We start from the raw sequence: 27,611 nt of genomic DNA, 5'->3' as shown, positions 1-27,611 counted from the left end.
TAGCTGAGGGGCTTCTTCCCCCGCCCCCATCTTGCCTACAGAGGGCTGGTGGCCTGTTCGGCAACCACGTCAGCTACTACCAAAGCGACAGCCGGAGCGCCTTCCCCCAGACCTTCACCACGCAGCGCCCGCTGCACATCAGCAAGGCCAGCAACAACCAAGGCGACACCGAGTCGCCCTCCCACGAGAAGCTGGTGGACTCCACTTTCACCCCCAGCAGCTACTCGTCCACCGGCTCCAACGCCAACATCAACAATGCCAACAACACTGCCCTGGGCCGCCTCCCCCGCCCCGCCGGCTACCCCAGCACAGTCAGCACCGTGGAGGGCCACGGGTCCCCCTTGTCTCCTGCTATCCAGGCACAGGAGGCAGCATGGAAGCTCAGCTCCAAGAGGTAAGCAGGGGGGTGGGGCATCCAGGGCCGATGCCCACGCCTCACGCACTACTGCCAGGGGCCAGGTGGAGGAGGAGCACTTAGCCCCAGGCTGGCCCCCCACCCCTCAAGATTCAATGGAGGCTGTAGCCCCGGACCCCCTGCGAGAGAGGTAGGTACTAGGGTGCCTCCCAAGTCCTGTCCTTGGTTGAATGGGCTCAGGACAAGTCGACCCAGCCCCTGACAATGCCTAGCATATAGGAAGCACTCACTGAACACCTGGGACAGAGGTGTGCACAGGGCATGGAAAAGCTGGCTTGGCAAGGGACGTGCAAGTGGCTCATCCTTGCCTGTTCTGGTGGCCTCTCTCCCTCTTCCAGAACCTTCATGGCTTCAGTCCTGGCCCCACGTTCTCCCCCACTCACCTCTTCAGGAAGGCTCTTTACGTCCCGCGTTAGCGTATCCGTGTAGATGAAATGACCTCCTGTGCAGGACACTTCCTGTTCCCCGGGTGAGAGCGACTGCCAGAGAGGAGCTGGCGGGGGAGGAGCAGAGGTTTTCCTCCCCCACGGAGACACCTGTCCATGAAACATAACACATGCAGAGCACTGAGCGCATCCTAAGTGCTCACTAAACCCCAGTGCCCTCTCCCCTCACCGCTTTTGGTAAAAACAACCTTCGGGATGCTAAGAGGAGAATGCAGCCAACACTCTGGAGTCCTGGGCCTTGTCCCTCCCGCCAGAGCTCGAGGCAGACGGTGGTGGCTCTGGCGGCAGCATCGCTGTGGCTGAGAACAGACAGTGGTCCCAAGAAGCGGTGCTGCCTGCCTGCCGCCATCCCATGTGCAGTTCATCCCATGGCTCCTTGCCACGCCCACTCTACACGCCTTACCTTCTGCTCCATCTGGAGCCCCTGACATCTCATCTTCCCTCTGACCTTGGCGGGAGATGGTCCATGTCCTCCCCGAAGAGCTCTGCCCCAGTCTGCCCAGGTTGCTCTGTGAGCCCACAGCCAAAGTGTGAGGGGGAGAGGTACACTGTGCTCTTTCCCAGATGCCTCTTGGGGCCTGATGGCAGAGTGGGCTTTGGCACACAGCGCAGGGAGAAAGACAGCCAAGCCAAGATGAGATGGGCAGAGCCCTGAGCCCGGAGCGAGGAAGACTGTTCCAGAGAGAGCACATCACAGTGCAAGCCCCAGCTGGGCTCGGCAGGGACTGAGGCCCACCCCCTCTGCTCAGTAGGACACAGCCCTCCGCGTGAGGTGTCCTCTCTGGGCCTTTGCTCCAGGGAGCCAGCGTCAGAACTAAATCTGGCAGGCCACGATGCTGGGGACTTCTCAGCTGGCCAAATGTCTGAAGGCTCAGCCGTCTGCAGCACGGGGTGGGGAGAGCCCTCTCTGTGCCACTCTGCCCTGGAGAGGACAGCCCAGGAGCCCAGCCACCCTGCGAGCAACAGCACAGGTCATTCCAACTTTACAGGAGGGGAAACTGAGGCACAGGGTAGGCTGAGTGACTTGGGCCAGAGGCTGAGTGGGTCTGTCTCCCACCAAGAGCCTCAGCCTCAATCTTGATGCTTCCACAGCTCCCCGGCTTCATCGGCAGCTGCCGGGTGAAGAGGCCACAGCCATCATTTGTGTGTGTGTGCACGTGTGTGCATGCCTGTGTGGCCCCTTCCTGGCTGGGAGAAGGGGAGGGGGGCTGGCAGTCCCTAAGCTTTCCTCCGCCTTGGATGTTTTAGATGCCACTCCCAGGAGAGCCAGATAGCCATGGCATGTCAGGAGGGCGCGTCCCAGGACGAGACCTACGACGTGAGGATCGGTGAAGAAGCCGAGTGCTGCAGCGAGCCCAGCCTGCTCTCCACAGAGATGTGAGTCCTGCTGCCTCCTGGCCCAGGCGGGCCCCAGCTGTAGGGAAGGAGAGATCAGAGAGCAGTCCTGCTTGCCCTGCACCTGCGGTCACTTTAGGGGAGGGAGAGGCCACCCCCAACACGCACACAATCCCCTTTAGCTGGGTCCTTCCTCACTATGATTCGCTCCTGGGAAAACGGCTGACCGTCTTTCCTCTTTGGCTGCAAGCAGCAGCCACAAGCACGTTTTCTGTGGGACACAGCACATACATATGTATGTGGGACACAGCACATACATAAGTACATCTACAGTTAAGTGTTTCATGGAGCTACTGTTCTAATAATAAGGCTGCCCAGTGGGGGCATTTGAGATATATAGTGGTTAAGATGCTGCCTGGGATGCCTGTACCCCACAGGGGAATGCCTAGGGAGCCCTGCTAGGGCGCACTGTGCGAGGCGGCAGGTGACGGCTCAGCACTTGGGGCCCAGCTGCCCTGCAGGAAATCCAGATTGAGTTTCTGGCTGCCAGCTCTGGCCTGGCCCAGCCCCAGCTGTTGCAAGCATTTGGGGAGCGAATCAGCACGTACTCTCTCTTTCTGTTTCAAATAATAGCAACAACTTTTTTAAACAGAAAAGCTGCCCAGAAGAGGGCACTGCTGGCAATCTGGGACTGAGTTTGGATTCTTGTTGGATTGCTGGAGGCGAGCTCTGGCCCGCAGATCTGGATGTGCCCAAGGGTGTGGCAGTCTGTTGTCCAGCAGAACACAGAAAATATCAGTGTCTGCCATGGCTGAACTGCCAACACGGATGCCTGTCTACCGTGCCTCCTTATAAGATGCGCTGACAGCTATGGGTGGCATTCAGAACAGCTTAAGATGCACTGTTTGGGATGCTTTCTGGAGAGCACTTTGTGCCTTCTGGGTTGTTTTTTTTGGGGGGGGGGGATGTGTGTGGCTGCAGAGGCAGGAGTAGGACAGGGACACAGGCCCCCCAGGGAGTGGCAAGAGAGGTTGAAGAGTAGCAGAGCCACCTCCTTGTCCCCTGATGTTGTAAGAATCCAGCAAGTGAGGGAAACCGTGGAAAGAGCAGCAGGACCACAACTCGTGACAAATCAGTTAACCTCTGTGCCTTCATGTCCAATCAGCAGAGGGGGGAGGGGGCGAAACACCTGCTTTCTGACTCAGTGAAACACGGTGCGTAGGAAGCCCAAGGTCCTCTTTAACAGATAACACTCCCCTAATTGGAATTGTGAATATATTTTCATTTTATTTGAAAGATAGGGACAGACAGGCAAAGAGATTCCCCCACCCACCAATTCACTCCCCAAATGCCTGTGACTGCCAGGAATGGGCTAGTCTGAAGTCAGGAGCCTAGAACTCAACCTGGGTCTCCCACATGGGTGGCAGGGATCCAACTATTTGAGCCATCAGGGTGCACATCAGCAGGACACCAGACTCAGCAGGGACAGGACTCAAAACCAGGCACTCTTACTTGGAGTGCAGGCGCCCCAAGTGGCATTTTTTTTTTTTGACAGGCAGAGTTAGACAGTGAAAGAGAGACAGAGAAAAAGGTCTTCCTTTCCATTGATTCACCCCCCAAATACCACTACTGCCGGCACGCTGTGCCAATCTGAAGCCAGGAGCCAGGTGCTTCCTCCTGGTCTCCCTTGCGGGTACAGGGCCCAAACACTTGGGCCATCCTCCACTGCCCTCCCTGGCCACAGCAGAGAGCTGGATTGAAAGAGGAGCAACCGGGACAGAATCCGGCGCCCCAACCGGGACTAGAACCTGGGGTGCCGGCGCCGCAGGCGGAGGATTAGCCAAGTGAGCTGTAGCACCAGCCCCAAGTGGCATTTTAATCCCTGAACCAAATGCCCACCTCTAAATTAATTTTTTAAAGATTTATTTTACTTGAAGTCAAAGAGAGGAGAGGCAGAGAGAGAGAGAGAAAGAGAGAGAGAGGTCTTCCATCTGCTGATTCACTCCCCAATTTGCCGCAACGGTCAGAGCTGCACTGATCTGAAGCCAGGAGCCAGGAGTTTCCTCCCAGTCTCTCACACAGCTTCAGGGGCCCAAGGACTTGGGCCATCTTCTACTGCTTTCCCAGGCCACAGCAAAGAGCTGGACAGGAAGTGGAGCAGCTGGGTCTCGAATCGGTGCCCATATGGGATGCGGGTACTTCAGGCCAGGGCATTAAGCTGCTGCACTGCAGCACCAGCCCCTAAATTAATTTTAGATAATGCAAATTACCACATGGCTACAAATCCTAGAAATCAGGAAAAGCACAGGCTGCGAGCTTGGTATCCGGGAGTTCTGCTGAGTTACTAACTACAGTCCATACTCTAGGCTGTTTTACAAACTGGTTTGGAAGCCGAGAGGATCTCAGACAAGAAAGATGGTTGGCAGCTGTCTAACTAACTGCCCACAGAGTGGGAGTGGGGCACACACTGAGCTGCAGAGGCATTCTGAGAAGGGGTGGGGGCAGGGTGACCGTGATGGGTATGAGTCCAAGCTCAGACAGAAGCTGGGTCTGCAAGAGCGGTGGTGGTGTGGATAAGAAGGAAATACAATAGGGAGGGCTTGCATGGTTGAGAAGAAAGGAGCAATGCATACAGATGATTTTAGATTCAATGAACATCTACCCATCAACGCACGGAGCAGGGGTGCGCTCGGTGGTGAAGGCAGCACACCCCTGCCCACTATGTAGGGGAGCACTGGGGACAGCATCCGGGGCCTCACCTGTGGCATGAAGGGGTGGATGCAAGCCATGCAGGCCAATGCACGAGGGGCTGTGAAGTCCCTGGAGTGTGTTGCAGCCCAAGCCTTTTAACAAAACCAAGCAGACGAATGTAGATTAGCAATGTGCAGAGTGCAGGGAGTGCCGTCAGGTGCGTTTCCTTCCATTGGGTCTGTCGGGCAGGGTGCCCGAGGTATTTCTTGCTGGGGTCACCCTTGGAAGGCTTGGCAGCCATCCACCAGATACCCCAAAGGTCCCTCTCCACCTTGCCACTGACTGGCTGCATCTTTGTCGTGTGCAGCTGCTGAAATGCACGTGCAGGGGGATCTGGGGAGCGGGGGCTGCGCTGGGGCCGAGGCTGAGAACAGCCCTGGTAAAGAGCGTTGGCCTTTGTGAACACAGGAACCTAGGCCACTCTGAAAGAGGCACAGGGGCCTGGAATTTCCTCCAACTTTCTCACTACCTTTGTCCCAAGAGTGCCCCCCACTGCCTGAAGTCAGAAACGCAGGGCTCACCACATGGGCAGTGGACGGACAGCCCCTTGGGCCAACATCTGTGATGTCGGCCGCCCCTCCCCAAACCTGTACATAAGCACCCCCGGGTGGGGAAGGATGGGCGTTCCCCTCAGCAAGGGAAAAGGCAAACTGGTTTCTGTGGACGAAAGCTCTGAGCTCCAGGAGTGAGCCCCGAGAGTTCTGTGTTCCAGGCTCTCCTACCAGGACGATGAAAACCGACAACTGACGCCCCCGGAGGAGGAGAAGCGGGACATCCGGCTGTCTCCAAAGAAGGGTTTCCTGCGCTCCGCGTCACTGGGTGAGCACACCCCTGGCTCTGCAGAGGGCGCTGGCGGTCACCCTGAGGTGGCCCTGGTCAGGGACTCGGGATGCCCCGGGGTCAAACAACATCCAGGCAGTGGGCTGGGCAGACTTCCAAAGTGAGAAGAACGATTGCAAAGACAGGGTTTGCTGGGGTGGGAGCTGGACACACACGCTCCGAAACGCCTCAGAGACAAAGCAAGAGGCAAACAGGAAGGGGGTCTGAGCCTCAGACCCTGCTCCCACCGGGTTCGGAGCTGTCACAGCCCTGTCCTCTCTTCCTGCCCTGAGCCCCTTCTTTGGCTGGCTTTGCAGGTCGAAGGGCTTCCTTCCACCTGGAGTGTCTGAAGCGGCAGAAGCATCAAGGGGGAGACATCTCTCAGAAGACAGTCCTGCCCCTGCATCTGGTCCATCACCAGGTAGCCCATGATACTGCACTAAGCCACCCCCAACAGTCTAGGCCATACTTAAAGGCATTCAATTGGCAATCAAAGCTTATAATCACCCTAAGACAGCCAGCTTGGCGTGGCCACGTTGATATCAGTTCAGCTCACAGAAATCCATCATTTTGCTTAGCCTGTGGAGCGCTGCCCATGTGTGAATGATTTCTGCTGGGCTGTCCACAACACCACACATAGCCTTGTACTTCCTTTAGGTTCCCAGGCAGCCAGGAACCCCATTGGGAGCTGGGGCCGGGGCAGGGGGAATGGCAGGAAGTGAGGACACCGTGCTTGCTATTTTGGAAGGTGGATTTAGCAGCTGGTTCCACCCATCTGTTCTTATCACGCTGGTGGGCAAGGCATTCTTCCTTACCTGTATCTGGCCCCTCCAGCCACCCAGTGTCGCCCCCTCCCACCACACACCACAGCAGAGCAGCAGACGCTGCGGGGCGGAGTCCTGACGCAGCGGTGATGCAGGCCAGGACCCTAGGGCTGCCCAGCAGCAGCCAGGGACACAGGACACAGACGCGTACATGGCTTCCTAGCAGCGCAGTGTAAGGCTTCCGCCATGGCTCAAAGACAACCTGAGCTAGGGGTTGGCAGGGTTCTATTCCTCGTCCTTGCTTTTTTTTTTTTTTTTTTTTTTTAATAAAAGTCATAACAACAAGTACTGGCTTGGTCTAGCTCCTCCTGATGGACATCGAACTTCTTCACAGGCCATGAACCTCACCCCAACTCGCAGGGCTGACTTACAGGGCATGCGTGTCCTGCATTTAACATACAGTGTAAGGTCATCGCTCACTGCAGTCTACCAAGAACAAGAGGATTCACAAGCACAGCAGATGATCCTGATTCCACTCAATTGCAGCTTTCTGAACTCACAGAAGGAAGAGATCACTTCAGGCAGACTGAGTTGTGCAGAGATGTATTTTGAGATTATGGAAACCTAGGCCAGGTCTCGATGAGCTAGGGCTCAGAGGGGGTCAGACAGATGGGGTGTGTGTTCCAGGTGGGCGGAACTAACTGGAAGATTAGAGGCCTGTGTCCCTTGGGCCCCATCGCTCCTAGTAACTCGTGCTTCTTGTGTGTCCACAGGCATTGGCAGTGGCGGGCCTGAGCCCCCTCCTGCAGAGAAGCCATTCCCCCACCTCGCTCCCCAGGCCCTGTGCCACGCCCCCTGCCACACCGGGCAGCCGAGGCTGGCCCCCACAGCCCATCCCCACCCTGCGGCTGGAGGGGGCCGACTCCAGCGAGAAACTCAACAGCAGCTTCCCATCCATCCACTGCGGTTCATGGTCTGGGGAGAACAGCCCCTGCAGAGGGGACAGCAGCACCGCCCGGAGAGCCCGGCCCGTCTCCCTCACTGTGCCCAGCCAGGCTGGGGCCCAGGGGAGACAGTTCCACGGCAGCGCCAGCAGCCTGGTGGAAGCGGTATGTGAGTCTGGGCTGCGGGGCAGAGGCAGGGGAAGGGCATGTGGACTGGAGAACTGAGGAGGGGGGAGCCGCTTCTGTCCCTATAGACTGAATGTCAACTCCCTGACCGCCACTTTCGGGGCACACAGAAAGTGATGGGCTCTCATGGCTTCTGTTGAGGAAGAGAGCACTGGGCAACATAGGCAGTGAACCCCGAGAAACGGGCCTCAATGTTCAAGGACCGCTCAGAACCCACACGCAAACCTGGGCTGCAGACACACACACACACGGTGGCCGGGGAGCTCTGGAAGACTGTGGCAAATTAAACTGAGAATTTTAAAGCTCGGATGCACAGCCAGGCTGGAGCGCCATCAGTCGAGAACACGAGTGCTTCCGGCTGCCCAGTCCAGGGCATCTCATGCAGTCCTGGCGCCACATTTTAGGGGGCCTTTCACAAGCTGGAGCAAACCCAGAGGAGGGTGACTCCGAGAAGGAGTGGCTGACGAGGCTGTGGTTCTCATCTCACACCCATACGGGCACTCAGCCGAAAAGGGTTACAGCCCTGGGCAGGACGGACGGGGCAGCTGGCTCAGACTGACAGGCGGGGCTGATTTCGGCTCCTTTCCAATGAGCTCTGCCAGAATGAGGGGTCTTTCCTATAAAGTAGGAAACCTCCCACCACAGGACCTAGACAAGCAGACAGGGCCTTCCAGGCCACCAGGCTGCGGGCAGGAGGTCGGGAGTTGAACCAGGTGACTTCGAATGTCCGTTGATTCTGCTGCTGCACCTGGCCTCATGGCCCTTGACTCATTTCACAGATCTCTGCTGGGCACTCGCCGTGTGCCGCCCCAGGTGCTGGTATACAGTGCTGATACTGGGCTGCTGCCTTCCTGAGCTCTCACTGTGGTGAGGAGAGGCAGGCACTAAACAGGCGTGCAGGAAGGAGCCCTGCTCTGGAGGAGGGTTAGGTGATGAAGACCCAGGAGTCCCCAGGAGAAGTGTGTGTGGAGCTCCACCCACTCGCTTCCTCCCACGCCTTGGCTCAGGAGCTGATTCTCCCAGGCTGGAGGAGCTTTGGGGGTCACCATGGGCCCCTTCTGGGCAAAGCAGGGCCAGGTGCAGCCACGGTGTTTTGCACTTGTCATACGCCCGGATCCTCCTGCCCAGGAAGGCAGCCCGCTGACGAGGGGTGGGCAGCACAGGTTAACAGTTTCCCAAAGGGGGAGTGAACGTTTCTTGCGAAGAATAATAGGAAGGCACATGTTGGGGCCAGAGGGGAGCGAAGAGGCCAGGCTGCAGTCTGCCCCAAAACAGCAGAGCAGGGCCCTGCGGCTCCTATGTGAGTCTGCTGGCAGCTGCAGACACTCCACAACTCCCCTGCTCTGTCGGATGCTCCGTCTCTACCGCTTTCCTGTGGGCGCCGCCCCTCCCCCAAATACACGCAGCCACACAGTATACACACACGCCTGCCTAGATGCATGTACACTCACACACATGCATGTGCACAGTGTCCACAGGCACACACACACACACACACCCCGCTACCTGAAGCCGCCCACCCCAGCAGCTCTGCTAACGACGCTCCCCTGTGGTTCTCCCCCATGATCCCTCAGGTCTTGATTTCCGAAGGACTGGGGCAGTTTGCTCAAGATCCCAAGTTCATCGAGGTCACGACCCAGGAGCTGGCTGACGCCTGCGATCTGACCATAGAGGAGATGGAGAACGCGGCAGATGACATTCTCAGCGGGGGCGCCCGGCAGAGCCCCAATGGCACCCTGTTACCCTTTGTGAACTGCAGGGACCCGGGCCGGGACAGAGCGGGGCAGAACGAGCAGGACGCGAGCGGCGCGTGCGCCCCGGGGCGCGGGCAGAGCGAGGAGGCCCTCGCGGACCGCAGGGCCGGCGTCAGCAACCTGTAGGCGCCAGGGCCGGGGGTGCGGGTTTTTTATTTGTCTCAATGTTCCTAATGGGTTCGTTTCAGAAGTGCCTCACTGTTCTCGTGACCTGGAGTTAACCAGAACAGCGTCTTCATTCATTTCTGTTGGGACGAGACGCAGGCTGGGAGGTGTGGAGCCCTCTTTGTCCGCAGAGGTAGAGGCGAGGAGGGGGCGGCGGCCGCGGGAAGGGGAAGAGACCCGCCCTCGAGCTCTGCTCCAGGCGCGCCCCGGGCGGGAGAGAGAACCTCAGCTTCCTGCGGTGGCCCTCGCTCGCCAAAAGGACCCTAAACCAAACGGGTGTCTTTCAACTTTGCTTGTAAAAAAAAAAAATCATTTGCACATATTCTGTATGAGCCTCACTGTCTCCATAGAGCCGGGCCCTGTGGACTGGGAGAAGGGCGCAGGGCAGGACTCGCGGCGAGGACCCCGAGAGGGGCAAGGACGCGCAGGAGGCTGCGCAGCGGGTACGGAGGAGCGGGAGCGGAGGGCGGGGAGGCCTCGAAGCTCCGCGCCGCGCCCGGGGCTGTCGGGGGCGCTGTCCGGCCCACGCCCGCCGCGCCGCGCTCCGCATCCGCAGCTGCTTGTGCGGGGTGGCGCGTCGCTGTGCTGCGCGGCCGCCGCGGTCCGGTCCCCGGGTCCGGACAGCCAGCGCGCAGCCTGACCGGGTGGTGCTGCGCTTCCGTTGAGCGCTCTTTTGTTTGGTGATTTGCCATGTTTTTGACAGCATGTTACGGTTTTCAGTTTTTTTTTTTTTTTAATCGTTATCATTGTTTTCCCAGGGGGAGGGGAGGAAGAAGAGCGTTTATAAATTTTGCGGCTACCCACCTTCCTGCTTCCACTTTTGCATATGTAAATCTGGCTTGGTTTTATAGTATTATTTAAAGGCTGTGGGTTCCTTTTCCCATGGAGAGGGGGTTCCATAGAAGCCGCTGTGGGAGTTTTACCAGCCATTGTGTATGCCCCCAAATTTGTTACCGTTTCCTGGGGTAGTAACGGTTTTTTTCTTTTTTCTTTTTCCTGGTTTGGTTTTGATTTATAATTTAAAAGTAATTGGCAATGCACTTGATACGGTCTTGCACATATGGGTGATTGAGTTGGGTTCCGTGTTATGCTGGGTGTTTGGTGGGTGCAGGAGAGCGGCAGCATGTCTGAGGATGTCTGCGCGTGTGTGTGCGTGGGTTGTGTGCATGTGGATGTGCACCCACACAGCGTGCCCGGGCACACAGGTGACCACACACTTCCCTTCTGGTTTAACTACAGGGAGGTCAGAATGTGGGGCCATTAGAAAGCAAGAACAAACCACTGTCTCTACTTCTGAAACGGGAATCAGTAACTCTGCATTTTCTGTCCCACAAGATATGCAAAAACAATGCAATAATATTCATTTTAAAAATACAATTGTGAGTTGTGTTGGCATTAACTGTATTTAAACAAAACAAATTTAAGGGAAAAAAAGAAGGCATTTTGCTTCAATATATTCCGTGTAATGTTTTATTGCATTGATAATGTTTCTGTTGAAGAAACTGTTATACTTGAATTCAGGTCAGTTTCAGTATTTTTCACATATTTTTTTAAAACTGAATTGCAAATTGTGCCAAGCGAATATAATGAATTAAGTTTGTTTTTGAATTCACTTCTTGTATGTTTTGCTGCATGTAAAGTAAATAATTTTGTATTTGGAGTGTGACAAGCTTTACCTTTGAACTCAGAAGTGCTTTTCTATATTTGACTGGGGGAAGGGAACTCATTTGTGCCATGAGCAAAGGTATCGCCGTTGTAAGTCTTCATTCTGCTCTCCACCAACAGGTCTGGACATCACTGCTTTGCATATCTTGTGTTTGCTTCCATTTCCCTCAGTTCTTCCTGAATCACAAGATAGGTAGGTTCAGAACACATCTCACTTAGAGAGACCAGGACATGTCTGATTCCACTCTTCACTCTGTCCATTGCTCTGCTTCTTGGATTTGCAACTCCCAGAGCAGCCTGTCACCGTGTTCTTCACAGTGGCATTCTGATTGGCCTCTTTGTCCCTGGGCTGGTGTCTGCACCCCCACAGAAGAGTTGGTTTCCTTTATACAGTGCCCACTGACTGCCAGCATGAAATCAAAGCCAGGTTGGATGGCAGTGAGAGAGGCTCCTTTGCTTTTTAACCATTGCTCTTCTCACACACAGAGAGCAAGGCCTAGAGAAAGTCACCTGGGTGGAACCTTGGTCCACCAGAAGCCACCGTGATGTGCTCACTTCTCATCACTTCCTCCTCATGCAGCAGGACTGCCTCCAGGCCCACCCTAACTTACGTGGTAGCCGTGGAGGGGAGCTGGACATGGGGAGGAGGAATCAGGAGCTCACAGTGGAAACAGATTTAGTGGGGCTATGTCTTAAGCCCATTTACATAGACCGAGGACATCATCCGATTGCTGCTATGTCCTTCAGATATATTTCAACCACGCGGGTTGAAATGTAACAGATTTGCAGGACACAGGACCCAATGATTCACCAAGAAATTACCCACTGAATCTCTTCCATTGCCAATGTTCTGGTAACACTTCTTGGCACATCTACAAGCAAGCTAGAAATTAAAATAGTGGACAGTCTGTTCCTCAGTAAAGATGAGCTGCATTGTCATGGACTGATTCATGGTAAAGCACAGATAATCCCAGGGTGACGTAAATTCCGAAAACAGATTCCTCATGGTTCTCCATGCCCAGTCCACCCACACTTCCATGATTTCTTCTCAGTGCTGTCAAGGCCTTCCAGAAGTTACGGTTAGCTGTTGTCCTTGGCCCAGTTTCCTGAAACTTCTACCACTGTGCTGAGAAGACTTTAGTGACACTGGAGAGGAGGCTCTCCTGGGACATCTGGTTCCTGCTGTGCATTGGGCTCCTACCTTGGAATGTGAAATTTTGATTGACCTAACACACCTACATGCTCACTCAACCTTTTCATGCTGCCTTCTCTTTCTTTTGAACTTTTCATCTGCATCCGCAAGGCTCAGTGGCATGGACTACAGCCTGGGTTTATGCCAGCTCCTCCTAGGGACCTGCCCAGCAGGATTCCCTGCAGCACTCACACCCATTGCCTTCTTTCTCCTTGATGGTCACCACTGGCAAGAAGATCAGAGAAGCCCTCATCCCTGCACTGCACGTGAGTGGCATGAGCAGGGACAAGGGCACACTTGCCCTCTGCTGCTGGGGAGGTAGGGGAGTGCAGACAGAAATTCCCTCTCTAGGGCACTGGGGCTTTCCTAGGCTGACCCCATGGTGATGTGGGCCATGATGACAGTGGTACAAGCAGTAGTGGAATCAGCAAACCATATCCACCATGTATTGAGTGATGTTTCCTCAACCCTGAGATGGAATTCTCTCCAGGACCTTGTTAACACAGTCACCGCCTCTTCAATAGGCCTTCCTGACCACCCCTGAGTGGTGGGAGAGAAGCAGTCTATGGCTGAGGACCATGAGTCTGAAGAAGTGCAGTTTGATAAACTTAGTTTTTATTTGTCCTCTCAACAGCCCTGCATCTTTTATTTTCACACCTCAGTCTTTCCATAGTTATTCGTGTGCCTGGCCATGTTAAGCAGAAAGATTTTCCACTGTCTCTTTTCCATCTGTTCTTGAAAGCTTCTTGTTTTGTTGGGGCACAAAGAACTTTCTCTGTAGGTTTTGGTTTGATTCATAAGTTTGTTCCTCCTTGGATTCAGAAACGATTGGGTATTTTCCCTTCCATCTTCTTAACGTGATAGGCTTCCGTCTGACTGGGAGATCCAAAGGCAAAGGAGCAAGGCCAGCTCTTTTGACCTCCCATGTTTCTATGGGTCCAAATGCCAGGTGCTGGTTGAGAGGTTGAGAGTGAAGCTGCCTGCCATTTCCTCATGGTCATTCTCTACCCAGAACATTCCTGCTGCTGATGGCAGGGCAAACACACAAGTATATGAGGGCGCTTCCAAAAGTTCATAAAAAATGTATTAAAAGAAAAGTCTATTTTGTGTAAAAAATTTTGAAATGCAAGTGTATGAGGGATCTTCAACAAGTATGTGGAAACTGCATATTATGAAAAAACTATGCATGCGTTTTTAACCAAAAATAAATTGTTTAAATTCTGTTAAAATCTGAGAACTTCCAGAAGAGCTTTCATATGTTTCAGTGCCAAAGTTAGTGTCACTCCGATGAACAAGATGGAGATGAGATGTTTGGAAGTCATCACCAGGTTGACGGCTATTTCACAGAGGAAAGGGTACACCCATTCCTCCTGAAGGCAGAGAAGTGAAACAAGGTTGGCTGTAGGGCAGAGCTCTTGTGTTTAGCCCTTTTAGCCTCATCAAACCATAATCAGACATGTGGCTAAAGAGGATAGTGGCATCTCTACCCCTAGAGGCCTAGAATATTTGAAATAGGTTGTCTAGGAGTTAGTTTATCAAAGAGACTGGAAGAACTCTTTAAGCCCTTGGGAAGTAAAAGACATGCTGATATTGAGTCTAGGCTGATTCTGATTGTTGTTTCTTTTTTATGTGTTTGAGAGAGTTGAGAGTCAGTGCATAAAAAAAGAGAGAGCTCCCATTTACCAGTTCCCACAAGGGCCAGGACTGGGCCAGGCAAAAGCTCGGAGCTGGAAACTCAATCCAGGTCTCCTACATGGCAGGTGCTCATCATGGCTGGAGTCAGCATCCCCAGCTGGGAATCAAACCCAGGTACTGTGATGTAACATGCAGGGTCTTACCACTAGCCCACCCCGACTGCAATTTTAAAAGCAGACCTGGCTCTAGTGACAACTGAGAGGCCTGGAGGACAAATGGGGAATATTTTGACTCCCTGTGGGCCTGTTTCCATTTTATGGAGAGCAATGTCCATTTCAGCAGCCCATAGTGAGCAGTGTGGTAGAGAGGCCAGTGCCTTACGGATCTACTTTGGGCAATGAGAACAATGAAATCTCCCTCCACCCAGGCTGGGCAGCTGTCTACTGTGCATGCTACACACACCCCTCAGGTTACCCAGCAAGCAACTTGAACCAGGCTCCTGTCAGAAGCAGCAGGGAAGCTCCAGTCTGGTTCATGGTGCAGCTCTCAGTCCCCAAAGTCCTGGCTCTCCACAGCTGCATTTTGAGGAGAGAGAGTATTTCAAAAATATTTGTGGAAAATGGAAATATACACAGAGTTTATTTTGGTGTAAAAAATTTTGAAATCTATGCATAGTTTCTTTTCATAATACAGATTTTCCATAAATAGAAGAATAAGAATTAGAAGACCCATCTTATAAGGGAAAGAAGCATCGTGTGCTTGGGTGTGTGTGGTGGGGGGATTTGTCTCCTCCCTAAGAGTTCACTCTCTTCCTGCTTCCTTCCAGCCCTGAGCTGTCCCTCCTCCTCCTGACTGGTGACAGGGACAAAAAGTTCCAATGTGTAGACTCTTACAGTATCCTTGTCAAGCCACTTTAAGTTTTCACTTTGTTTATTTATATTTCAAAGCAATGGGGCATTGCTTTAGGAGTCAGATACCAATAGAACAGACAAATAGATTTCTAGCAGATTTCCTCATTGCCCACCACACACACACACACACACAGGCCCCAAGTGCTGGGTCTGAGGTCTACCTATATGGCTTCTTCCATACGGGTGAATCCTGTGTAAAGAGATACAGGGAGAGCAGACCCACATCCTTTGGTGGGAATAGTGCCATCTCAGCTATTGTTGTGATTAGGAAATAAATATAATTTAGCAACACTAGAGAAAAAAAAAAAACATTATCCCTGAAACCACCACTCCTCCTTCCCCTGAGATGATTGTCAGAGCTTTGATCCACAGCACATGAAGGGGTAAGACACTTGTCCTTCTAGGATATCAGAAATGCCTTTTACTCAAGGGTCTGAAAGGGAATTTGAGCTTGTGGCTGCTTATATAAGCCACAGCAAATCCATTCTACCCTGAGTCGAACCAGAGTCAAGCTTTACTGTGAAGACTATCTTAAACCTCTGCTAACAATAAGGAAGATTAAAAAAAAATAGAAAATGAAAAATTTGGAAATGTTCCATTGTTTGAGCCAGATTCTTTCCTTGTAGAGCAGGTGGTGGCTGTTTCCAGGGGTACCCCTCTCCTTGCTGACATATCCCATGCATCCCAGCTTTCAGAACTTTGGCACTGAACCTGGTATGAATCTGCTGTTTACTGAAAATCTCCTACGTAAAAATCACTCAGTTACCACCTACTAAGGTCCTTAGCAGTGAAAGTTCTGGGTGGAAGAGGTTGTAGGTATTCCAAAAGGGTCATTTATATGAGAAATGTGAAAATGGACAGAGTGATTTTTATTCAGTGTGGAGTCTGAATAATTCCTTTTCTGGTCTCTTAGCCCTCAAGTTCAGGAGCAGGTAAATAAGGAAGAAGGGAGTGAGCAGGCACTGGGGTAAACAGGGGCTTGCTTCCCATGGGAACCTGATGGGACAAGTTTTAGACCTCCTTGATGAAGTCTCTCTTGAGTCTTTAGTCAGGAGAAGAGAGAAGAGAAAGCTCCTTTCTGTAGAGTCACAAGAAGAGCAAAAGAGAATGATGGGTCACTGGGTCCTGTACGAAGCTCCACGCTTTACAACCTCTCAACGTGGAGAAACTACACTCACGTTAAAATGGGAGGGGGTACCTTAGAGGGCAGATGATTTATTCACAAGCAGTCCTGTGCCAGGGGATCCTGCAGAAGGCAAGTCCAGTGGTCCAAATGATTTGCCCTTCTGCTTCCACACCATGCCATCCATGCATCAGCCGCATCCCATTCCTCAAGCCTGAATTCCATGGCCACTCTGTAGCTGCACCATGCCTTCCCATCATATAGGTTGTTTCCAGAACCTCATGGGCACAAGGTCCTATGCTGAAATAGGCCATGAATAACAAAGACATAAGCAGGTTTGGATGCCTCTGTGATGACAGAAATGTGGAAAAACCCAAAAGTTCATTAATAGTGACAGATCCCCAGGTGGTGAAGCACTGGAATGTCTATGACTCTCATAATGTTGCTGTTTATTTTAAACACCAGGGCTAGAATGCAAACTGCCCTCCATGTAAAAGGCTCCAAAGGACACCCCTCCAGCCTCCTCCTGTTGTCCTCTTGTTCAGGCCACCTTCATGCCCCAGCTCAATCTGTATCACATCTTTTTGCAGAAAGGTATGGAAAGATGGAGAGTGCCTCCACTGTCTTCATCCCCCATGCATCTGCACACCCCTCCAGGCTCCACGACTTCACAGTCTGATTGTTGTAAATATTGTTGTACAGTTTGTAACCGTCAAATAACCCCATTGTCAAAGGCTTCGCCTGCTGCGCCTTCTCACCCTTGAGAAAGGCCAGGGAATCTAGAAGGGGCAATCTTTCAAGGAGAGCTTCAGGGTCATCTCTGTGTGAGACACTATTGTATATTCCTGTAAGATTGCATTTTTATCCAAGGAATGATGTTATTTAAAAAACAAACAAAAATCACAAAAACAAGAATTGCAAATAAATTTCTTAACAATGTCTACATTGATTTAATTGTATCTTCCCTCTTTCATATTCTTTCGTTTCCCAGAGGTCATAAAACTACACCCAATTATTTTGGTTGTCTCAGATCCTCCACATGAGAAGAAGTCTGGAGAGAAAATGAGGAATCTGAGCCTGATGCTAACACCTACCTTCATTTAGCAATTAATCTCCTTACCTACTTCTTTCTTCCAATTAAAGGGTCAATAGAAAAATGGCCAAAAGTAGTTAAGGGAATGGGACGTTAAGAATTAAATGGACATCCAACAAAACGGAACAGCTATCCACCAAATAACTGGGAAAATACTAAACTGGTTTTGAATGAAGGGAAGAAGGAAGGAGGGCGGTAATGTAAGAGCGAAGAGAGAAAATACCACATAAAATGCCTTGAGGACTATTGGAAGTGAAAGGGGGAATTTCTCTCTAGCTACTATAACTTAAATTCACTTAGACGAAACTTCCAGAATAATTTCCTAGGTAAAAATAATTTTTGCCAGAGAATTCTGAAAAGAAAGCTGAGTAAGCAGCACCAGAAGTCTGTCTCCCCACCTAGACAACAACTGCATGAGCAGTGTCTGTTTTAGGTTAACAGTTCTGGTACTCTGGAATCTATTGAAGACTTACCACTTCTAGGAGAAGGCTTGAACTATAAATCCAGGTGAATTTTGGTTAATCTCAACTCTTATCACGGTAGCAACGACCCACTCCACACCTCAGCACCAAGGCAGGCAGCTGAACATTTGTTCCAGGAGTAGTTTACATACAGTTTATAGGGGACCAAATTGGACAAATAGTAGCCTGTCCCTCAAATTTCAGGGATCTGTGCCCATAACACAGGTGAGAAAACAGAGGTGGGAAGCACTAGTTACTGCATCATCTCCATTTTTGTAAACCTCTCCCTCACCAGTTATAATAATTTACAGAGAATTTAAATGACTCACAGACTTCCCCCTTCATTTTTCTTTTTTCATGTTTGGGAGGCAGATATTATAGACTAAGTCATTCAAAAGTAAGTGTATATATGGGAGAGATTTAAGTGACTTCACGCGTCCATGTAAAGATGCAATCTTTTCTGAAGAAGACCTGAAGAGAACTTAGGTTTAAAACACATGCAGATCCTTGGCACACAGGCAGCCTATAATATTTTTTTTTAAGATTTATTTATTTTTTACTTGAGAGTCAGAGTTACACATAGAGAGGAGAGGCAGAGAGAGAGAGAGAGAGAGAGAGAGAGAGTCTTCCATCCTCTGATTTACTCCCCAACTGGCCGCAACGACCGGAACTGCACCGATCTGAAGCCAGGAGCCAGGAGCTTCTCCTGGGTCTCCCACGCAGGTACAGGGGCTCAAGGATTTGAGCCATCTTCTACTGCTATCCCAGGCCATAGCAGAGAGCTGGATCGGAAGTGGAGTAGCTGGGACTGAACCGGCACCCATATGGGATGTTGGCGCTTCAGGACAGGGCATTAATCCGCTGTGCCACAGCGCCGGCCCCAACTACAATAATTTAAAAAACAAAAAGCAAGTCCTACAGAGGGGGAAAATCTAATTCCCAGAGTTACCACATTTTTAGATTCAAATGTCTACTTTTCAACAAAAAATCTCAAGGTATATTAAGAAACACATATTAAGGCACGTTAGAAAAGTACAGTCCATTCAAAGAAAAGAAATACAGAAACTGTCCCTCAAAAAGACTGCAGATCTACTAAACAGACTTTTTAAAAAAGATTTATTTATTCATTTATTTGAAAGGCAGAGTTACAGAGAGGCAGAGGGAGAGGCAGAGAGAGAGTGAGAGTAAGAGGTCTTCCATCTGCTGGTCCACTCCCCAGATGGCCGCAATAGCTGCAGCTCTGCCAATCCAAAGCCAGGAGCCAGGGGCTTCTTCCTAGTCTCCCACATTGGGTGCAGGTGCCCAAAACCTTGGGCCATCTTCTACTGCTTTCCCAGGCCATAGCAGAGAGCCGGATCAGAAGTGGAGCAGCTGGGACTTGAACTGGCGCCCATTTGGGATGCTGGCACTGCAGGTGGCAGATTTACCCACTACACCACAGCACTAGCTGCTAAACAGACTTTAAAACAGCTCTTTTAAAGATGCTAAAAGCAAAAACAAAGGAAGACATGGATAAAGTCAAGAAAGTGATATATGAACAAAATGGAAATATCAATGAAGGGAGTTAATACCTAACAAACCAAAAAAATTCTGGAGCTGAAAAGTTCAATAATTGAATAATTCACTAGAAAGATCCAAAAGCAAATTGAGTAGATAGAAGTCAATGGATTTGAAGAAAGGATAATAAAAATGATCAAATCTGAGGAACATAAAGAAAAAATATTGGCAAAAGGTAAACATAACCCAAGAGGACCTATGGGACATTGACAAGCACAATAACATACATATATGGGAATCCAAAAAGCAGAAGAAAGGGAGAAGGAAGCAGAGAGAACATCTGAAGAAACAATGGCTGAAAACATCTCAAATTTGATTAAAGACATGAACATAAACATCCCAAAATCATAATAAACTCCAAAAAAGCTGAACACAAAATTTCTGCATCAAAACACATGAGAATCAAACTTTTGAAAGGCAAAGACCCAGACAGAATCTTAAAGCAAGAGAAATGTGACTCATTACCCAGAAGAAATCCTCGGTAAGGTTAGCAGCAGATTTCTTACCAGAAACTTTGAAGGCCAGAAGCAATGGGCTAATAAAATCCAAATGTTAAATGGAACAAGAAAATCTGTCTACCAAGAACCTTATATCCAGAAACATGGTCCCTCAAAGTGAGGAAGGAATTAGGACCTTTCCAGGTTAAACAAAAGCCTGTGGAGTTTATTACCATTAGACCTTCCTTGCAAGAAATGCTCATGTTGGGTAAGGTAAAATAAAAGAAGACCAAACAGTAACTGAAAGCTGTGTGAGGAAATAAAGATACCTTTAAATGTAAATACATGAGTAACTGTAGCATTATTGTAACAATGGTTCATAACTCTATTTTTTCTTTTCTTTTTTTTAAAATTTATTTTATTTATTTGAAAGAGTTATGAAAAGAGGTAGAGCCAGAGAGAAAGAGAGATCTCTCATTCACTGGTTCACCCCCCAATTGGCCACAATGGCCAGAGCTGCACTGATCCGAAGCCAGGAGCCAGGAGCTTCTTCCGGGTCTCCCACGTGGGTTCAGGGGCCCAAGGACCTGTGCCATCTTCTACTGCTTTCCCAGGCCATAGCAGAAAGCTGGATCAGAAGTGGAGCAGCTGGGACTGAACCGGTGCCCATATGGGATGCTGGCGCTATAGTCCAGGTCTTTAACTCACTGCGCCACAGCGCCAGCCCCATATTTTTATTTTCTACATACTTTAAGAGACTAAAACTTTTAAAAAAATTTAAATTTTAAAGGTAGTATTGCTGTAACTTTGGTTTCTAACTCTATATTTTGTTTTCTACAAAATTTGAAACTGGGGCTGGTGCCATGGCTCACTTGGTTAATCCTCCACGTGTGGCACTGGCATCCCATATGGGTGCTGGGTTCTAGTACCAGTTACTCCTCTTCCAGTTCAGCTCTCTGCTGTGGCCTGGAAGGACAGTGGAAGATGGCCCGAGTGCTTGGGCTCCTGTACCCACATGGGAGACCAGGAAGAAGCACCTGGCTCCTGGCTTTGGATCAGTTAGACCTTTCTCTCCGTTTCTCTCTCTCTCTCTGTCTATAACTCTACCTGTCAAATAAAAAAAATTTTTCTGAAACTAAGTCATTTAAAATAATCATTAGTTTATGCTTTGGAGCACACATTGTATAATATTGTTAATTTTGTGACATCATTGAAGTTAAATTTGTGTTTAAATTGAAATTAGAGTGCTATAACTAGGATGTTAAACGTAATCTTCATGGTAAGCACAATGAAAAGAGCTACAATATATACACAAAAGGAAATGAGAAAAGAATTTCAATGTTTCATTACAAAATTCAATTGTACATAAAGGAGTACAGTAATGCAGGAAATGAAGGATTAAAAAATTATGATATATAAAAATAGCCAAATGATGGAATTAAAACTCTCCTTATCATTATAATCACTTTATTTATTTATTTATTTATTTATTTATTGACAGGCAGAGTGGACAGTGAGAGAGAGACAGAGAGAGAAAGGTTTTCCTTTTGCTGTTGGTTCACCCTCCAATGGCCGCCGCGGTTGGCACACTGCGGCCAGCGCACCACGCTGATCCGATGGCAGGAGCCAGGTGCTTATCCTGGTCTCCCATGGGGTGCAGGGCCCAAGGACTTGGGTCATCCTCCACTGCACTCCCTAGCCACAGCAGAGAGCTGGCCTGGAAGAGGGGCAACCGGGACAGGATCGGTGCCCCAACCGGGACTAGAACCCGGTGTGCTGGCACCGCAAGGCGGAGGATTAGCCTAGTGAGCCGCGGCGCCAGCCTTATAATCACTTTATTTTTATTTTATTTTATTTTATTTTTTTGACAGGCAGAGTGGACAGTGAGAGAGAGAGAGAGACACAGAGAGAGGTCTTCCTTTACTGTTGGTTCACCCTCCAATGGCCACTGTGGCCGGCGCACTGCAGCCGGCGCACCTCGCTGATCCGAAGCCAGGAGCCAGGTGCTTCTCCTGGTCTCCCATGTGGGTGCAGGGCCCAAGCATTTGGGCCATCCTCCACTGCACTCCCGGGCCACAGCAGAGAGCTGGCCTGGAAGAGAGGCAACCGGGAGAGAATCCAGCGCCCCAACCGGGACTAGAACCTGGTGTGCCAGTGCTGCAGGTGGAGGATTAGCCTATTGAGCCTCAGTGCTGGCCTATAATCACTTTAAATGGGTTAAACTCTCCAACCAAGAGTTAGACTGGCAGGGTGGATTAAACAGCATGAGCTAATGATGTTATATCTATGAAAACTTCACTTAAGAGCCAAAGGTACAAACAGACTGAAAATGAGGGATGAGAAAAGATATTTATGAAATTAATAACCATAAGAAAGCAGGAGTGGTTACACTAATACCCACAAAAATAGACTTACATGGCAAAAAGTTACAAGATACAAAGGCATTATATGTTAAGAAAAATTTCTTTTTTTTTTTTAGCCTGATTTTTTTTTAAACTTTTATTTAATGAATATAAATTTCCAGTGTACACTTATGGATTACAATGGCTTCCCCCTCCCATAACTTCCCTCCCACCCGCAACCCTCCCCTCTCCCGCTCCCTCTCCCCTTCCATTTGCATCAAGATTCATTTTCAATTCTCTTTATATACAGAAGATCAATTTAGTATAAAGATTTCAACAGTTTGCACCCACATAGAAACACAAAGTGAAACATACTGTTTGAGTACTAGTTATAGCATTAAATCACAATGTACAGCACATTAAGGACAGAGATCCCACATGAGGAGCAAGTGCACAGTGGCTCCTGTTGTTGACCCAACAAATTGACACTCTAGTTTATGGCACCAGTAACCACCCTAGGCTGTCGTCATGAGTTGCCAAGGCTATGGAAGCCTTCCAAGTTTGCCGACTCTGATCATATTTAGACAAGGTCATAAAAGACAGAGTGAGGATAGTAACCAATGATCCTAAGAGTGGCATTTACCAGGTTTGAACAATTATACAGCATTAAGTGGGGAAGAGGACCATCAGTACACACAGGTTGGGAGTAGAACCATTGGTGGTAGAGCAGAGGTTATGATTACAAAGGAATGAGGCCCAAGTGCACTAGACAGGGCCTAGAACAAAGGAGAGAGTCATTATTAGAGGAGCTAAGAAAGGTGCTGTCTAAGCTACAATTAAGTTTTCTGATTGAGAGGCAAATAGAACCTGATAGAAGGGGCTTGATAATAATCTGTTGGGCTTTAGGCCTTGTAAATTCAACGGCCCAGACCTATCTATCTCTTCACATGGGGTATATCCTAAGGGAGGTGTGAACCTCCTAGGGGAAGGCACTCTGTTGACTTTCATTACTTGGCTGGCCTGGGAGGAGAGCTGGCCAGGTAAAGGCAGGGGGCATCTCTAACAAGAAATTTACAGTTCTGCCTGCAATGTTGCTGACCCTACTTGACCATCCCCTCAGCTGCAGTGGTCACTTTGGAAGTTGGGCTGAATGAAGGGCTTTTCAGCTTAGAGCCAATAAGATCTGTGGCTCTGACCTGGGCATCCTTCGACTCCAGGGCAGGTCCATTTCCAGTGATCCAACTCTTGGCAGAGCTGCCAAGGCTCTTCACAAGCTGACTTCTGCTGAAGCCCAGGCTTACCACATTGAAAGCCACTGCAGTGGACTGGCCTGTTGGGTCTCCTTGAGGGCAGATCACTGTACAGATCAGCCATTAATAGGCCTGCCACCCATTGCTTCTACTAATACCCACAAAAATAGACTTACATGGCAAAAAGTTACAAGATACAAAGGCATTATATGTTAAGAAAAATTTCAATACAGCAAAAAGATAAAAGTTATAAACAGTTACACACCTAATAACTATCAAAATAAAAGCAAACACTGTTAGAAATGATGGGAGACATATTTCTATAACAATAGTTGGATACTTCAACAACACATTCTCAATAATGAAAAGGACAATTGGAAAGAAGATAAATAAGGAAAGAGAAGATTTAACATAATAAATTAGCTTTACCTAGCACAAAACATAGACCATTCCACCAACAACAGCATACATGTTCTTCAAAGTACATACGGAACACTTTCCTGGATAGACTGCATCACGTTAGTCTACACATTAAGTATCAATACATTTAAAATTGTATTTATTTATATTTATTTAAAAGGTAGAGAGACCAAGATGGACAAAGAGGGAACTCCAATGCAATCACCAAAGGCCACAATAGCCAAGGGTGGGTTAGGCCAAAGACAGGAGTCGGGAATTCAGTTCAGGTCTCTTATGTGGGTTGCAGAGATTAGAATGCTTGATCCATCACCTGCTGCCTCCCAGGATTCACAGTGGCAGGAAGGTGGTATTGGAAGTAGAGCCAGGAATCAAACACAGGAACAACCAATATGGGAAGTGGGCACCCCAAGAGGCATGCATTTAACTGCTGTGACAAAAATCTTGTCCTTTGATAGATTTTACAAGATACATATCATACAAAATATTTTCTTCAACCACAAAAGGATAAAATTGGAAATAAATAACAGAAAGTTAGAAAATTCACAAATTATAGAAATCAAATAACACAATATTACTAAACAGCTAGTGGATAAAAAAATCACAAGGGAAATTAGAAAATATAGAGACAAATGAAAATAAAAGCACAACATTCCCAAACTTATGGAACACAGTGAGAGCAGTGCTAAGGAGGGAATTCATAGCTATAAACTATTACAAATCAACAACCTAACTTTACCAGTTAAAGAATTAGAAAACAAAGAACAAACAAGGAAAGAAATAATAAAGTTTAGAACAGTCATAAATAAAATAGGAGGTAGAAAACCAACAGAGAAAATCATTGACACCAAAAATTGCCTCTTTGAGAATATCAGTAAAATTAAATAAACCTTTATCTAGATGGAATAATAAAAATGAAAGACTTCCAAATTACTAAAATGAGTAATTAAAGTGAGAGTATTAGTAACAATTCTAAAGAAATATAAAAGTGTACTAGAGAGGCCAGCACTCTGGTGTAGCAGGTAAATCTGCCACCTGCAGGGCCAGCATCCCATATGGACACCGGTTCTAGTCCCGGCTGCTCCTCTTCCAATCCAGCTCTCTGCTATGGCCTGGGAAAGTAGTAGAAGATGGCCCAAGTTCTTGGGCCCCTGAATCCACGTGGGAAACCTGGAGGAAGCTCCTGGCTCCTGGCTTTAGATCGGCACAGCTCTGGCCATTGCAGCCATCTGGGGAGTGAATCAGTGGATGAAGACCTCTCTCTCTCTCTCTCTCTCTCTCTCTCTCCCCCTATCTTCCTATCTCTCCATCTCTCTCTTTGCCTTTACCTCTCTGTAACTATTTCAAATAATAAAAAAAAAAAACTTAAAAAAAGTGTACTAGGAAGAATTTTAAAACAACAAATTGGCTAATTTGCATGAAATGAACACATTCTTAGAAACAAAAGTTACCAAGACTAAATGATGAAGAAACGGAAAATCTGAAATGACCTATAGCCAGTGAGGAGATTGAATTAGTCATAAAAAATCTGATAAAAAAAATTCTTAAGAGAGGACATTTGGCCTAGCAGGTAAACTGCCAGGTAGGAGGTCTGGGTTTGAATCCTGGCTCCAGCTCCTGATTCTAGTTTCTTGCCAAGGCAGGCACTGGGAGGCAGGTGATGGTTCAAGTGACTGGATTCCTACCACCCTTATGGGAGACTGAGTTCCCAGTTCTGAGCTTCAGCCTTGGCCCAGCCTCAGCAGTTGTGGGCATTTGGGATTTGGGGAGTGAACCAATGAATGGCACCCCCTCCCTCCGCCAAATCAAAATAAATTAATTAAGTTAATTTTGAAAGCTTGGACCTGATGGCATCACTGGTGAATTCTATGAGATATTTAAAGAACTATCATCAGTCTTTCTTGAACTTTTTAAAAACATTTATCAGGAGAAAAAACTTCCGAACTCTATGAGGCCTGTATTACTCTGTTACAGAATCACACACTACAATAAAACTACCCATTATGAACAATGATGCAAAAATCCTCAAAAAATACTATAAAAGTGAATTCAGCAGGATAGTAAGGATTATATACCATAACTAAGTATGATTTACTCCTAGAATTTAATGGTGGTTCAATACAAAAACTCATCAATGTAATACATCACATTAACAGAATGAAGGAGAGAAATGTGATTATTTTAATTAATGTAGAAATAGTATTTGACAAAATTCAACACTCTATCATGATAAAGACACTTGACATAGTAGAAACAGAAGAAAACTGCCTACCATGGTAAAAGACATACACAGCCCAGGAGGAACACCATATTGCAGTGAAAGACTAAAAGCTTCTTCTCTAAGATCAGGAACAAGGCAGTGATGGCCTTTTCCCACTTCTATTCAGCAAAGTTGTGGAATTTCTAGCCAGAGAAATGAGGTAAGAAAAAAAGAAAAGCAGGTACCCACATTGGAAAGTAGGAAATAAAATTACTCTGTCCACAAAGGATATCATCATCTTCTATGTAGAAAACCCTGAGGATCACACACACATACAATCACATAAACACACACGTTAGAACTGATAAATGAATTCAGCAAAGTAGTAGGATAGAAAGTTTACAAAAACAAATGTGTTTCTATATATTAAGAACAATCTGAAAAGGAAGTTATTAATTCCATTTACAAAAGCATCAAAAAGAATAAAATACTCAGGAAGTAACTCAATCAAGGAGGTAAAAACCCTAAACCATTGCTGAAAAGGAAAAAAGACATAAATAAATAAATGGTAACATATCCCATGTTCATGGATTAGAAGGCTTCCTATTATTAAAATGTCAATATTTCCCAAAGCAATCTGAAGATGCAATGCAGTCCCTATCACAATCACATGACACAATATGCTGGAACAGAAAAACACATCCTAAATTTCGTGTGGAATTTCAATAGATCCCCAATAGCTAAAACAATCCTGAAAAAGAAGACAAAGCTTAAGGATTCACACTTCCTGATTTCAAAACTTTCTACAAAGCTACAACAATCAAACCAGTATTATAACAACTAAGATAGAAATCTAGATCAAAGAAGCAGAATAAAGAGCCTGAGATAAACACTTACAAGTAAGATTAATTGATCTTTGACAAAGATACCAACACTATATGATGGGAAAAAACTGGCCTCTTGAACAAATGGTTCTGTACAAACTGGACAACCACATGCAAAACAATGAAGTTGGATGCTAACCAAATGCCTTATACAAAAATCAACTCAAAGCTGATCAAATATAGGCCTAAATGCAAGACCTGAAATAATGAAACACTTAGAAGAAAATGTATGGCAAAAGTTTCACAACACTTGATTTAGCAACAATTTCCTGGATGTGACACCAAAAGCATGGGCAAGAAAAGAAAAAATAGGCTACATAGACTTTATGAAAAAAATTTCCTATGTCAAATGACACTAACAACAGAATAAGAAGACAATTAACAGAATGGGAGAAAATATTTGTAAATTATATACCTGATAAAGAATCGACATCCAGAATTTATAAAGACCTAAAACTCAATAACAACAACCAAAATTTTTTAAAAAATGGCTAAAGGACTTGAATACACATTTCTCCAAAGAAGACACCCACATGATCAGTGAGTACAGGAAAAGATGCTCAAAATCACCAACCCTTAGGGAAATGCAAAAAATTTCAATGATATACCAACTCATGGCTACTGTTAAAAAACAAAAAAACAGAGTAGGCATTGATGAGGGTGTAGAGAAAATGGACCCTTACATACTGTTAGTAGGCATTTAAATAGTGCAACTAGAGCAAGCATTGTGATACAGCAGGTTAAACTGTTGCTTGCAACACTGGCATCCCATATTAGAGTTCTGTTTTGAGTTCCAGCTGCTGTTGTCCCAATCCAACTTCTTGGACTTTAAAGTGTCAGGGAAGGCAGTGGAACATGTTGTAAG

At 47.9% G+C, this 27,611-nt stretch overlaps 1 protein-coding gene across 17 annotated transcripts in view; it reads left to right on the top strand.

Moving 5' to 3' along the window:
- The window catches only part of CACNA1C (calcium voltage-gated channel subunit alpha1 C), a 631,672-nt gene extending 621,645 nt beyond the window's left edge, over positions 1–10,027 (top strand). For all 17 annotated transcript variants that reach the window (XM_062194587.1, XM_062194598.1, XM_062194596.1 and 14 more), the window contains 6 exons: positions 42–394; positions 2,110–2,238; positions 5,660–5,766; positions 6,084–6,187; positions 7,304–7,639; positions 9,235–10,027. In XM_062194587.1, coding sequence (XP_062050571.1) covers positions 42–394; positions 2,110–2,238; positions 5,660–5,766; positions 6,084–6,187; positions 7,304–7,639; positions 9,235–9,540 — 1,335 coding nt within the window. In that variant the 3' untranslated portion in view covers positions 9,541–10,027. The remainder of the gene's footprint in view (positions 1–41; positions 395–2,109; positions 2,239–5,659; positions 5,767–6,083; positions 6,188–7,303; positions 7,640–9,234) is intronic.
- Positions 10,028–27,611: the final 17,584 nt, after the last annotated feature.

This window comes from Lepus europaeus, chromosome 6 (assembly GCF_033115175.1).
Source record: "Lepus europaeus isolate LE1 chromosome 6, mLepTim1.pri, whole genome shotgun sequence".
Classification (NCBI taxonomy): Eukaryota; Metazoa; Chordata; class Mammalia; order Lagomorpha; family Leporidae; genus Lepus; species Lepus europaeus.
Note: the sequence above shows the minus strand (reverse complement) of the source record. Positions and strands in the feature narration are given on the sequence as shown.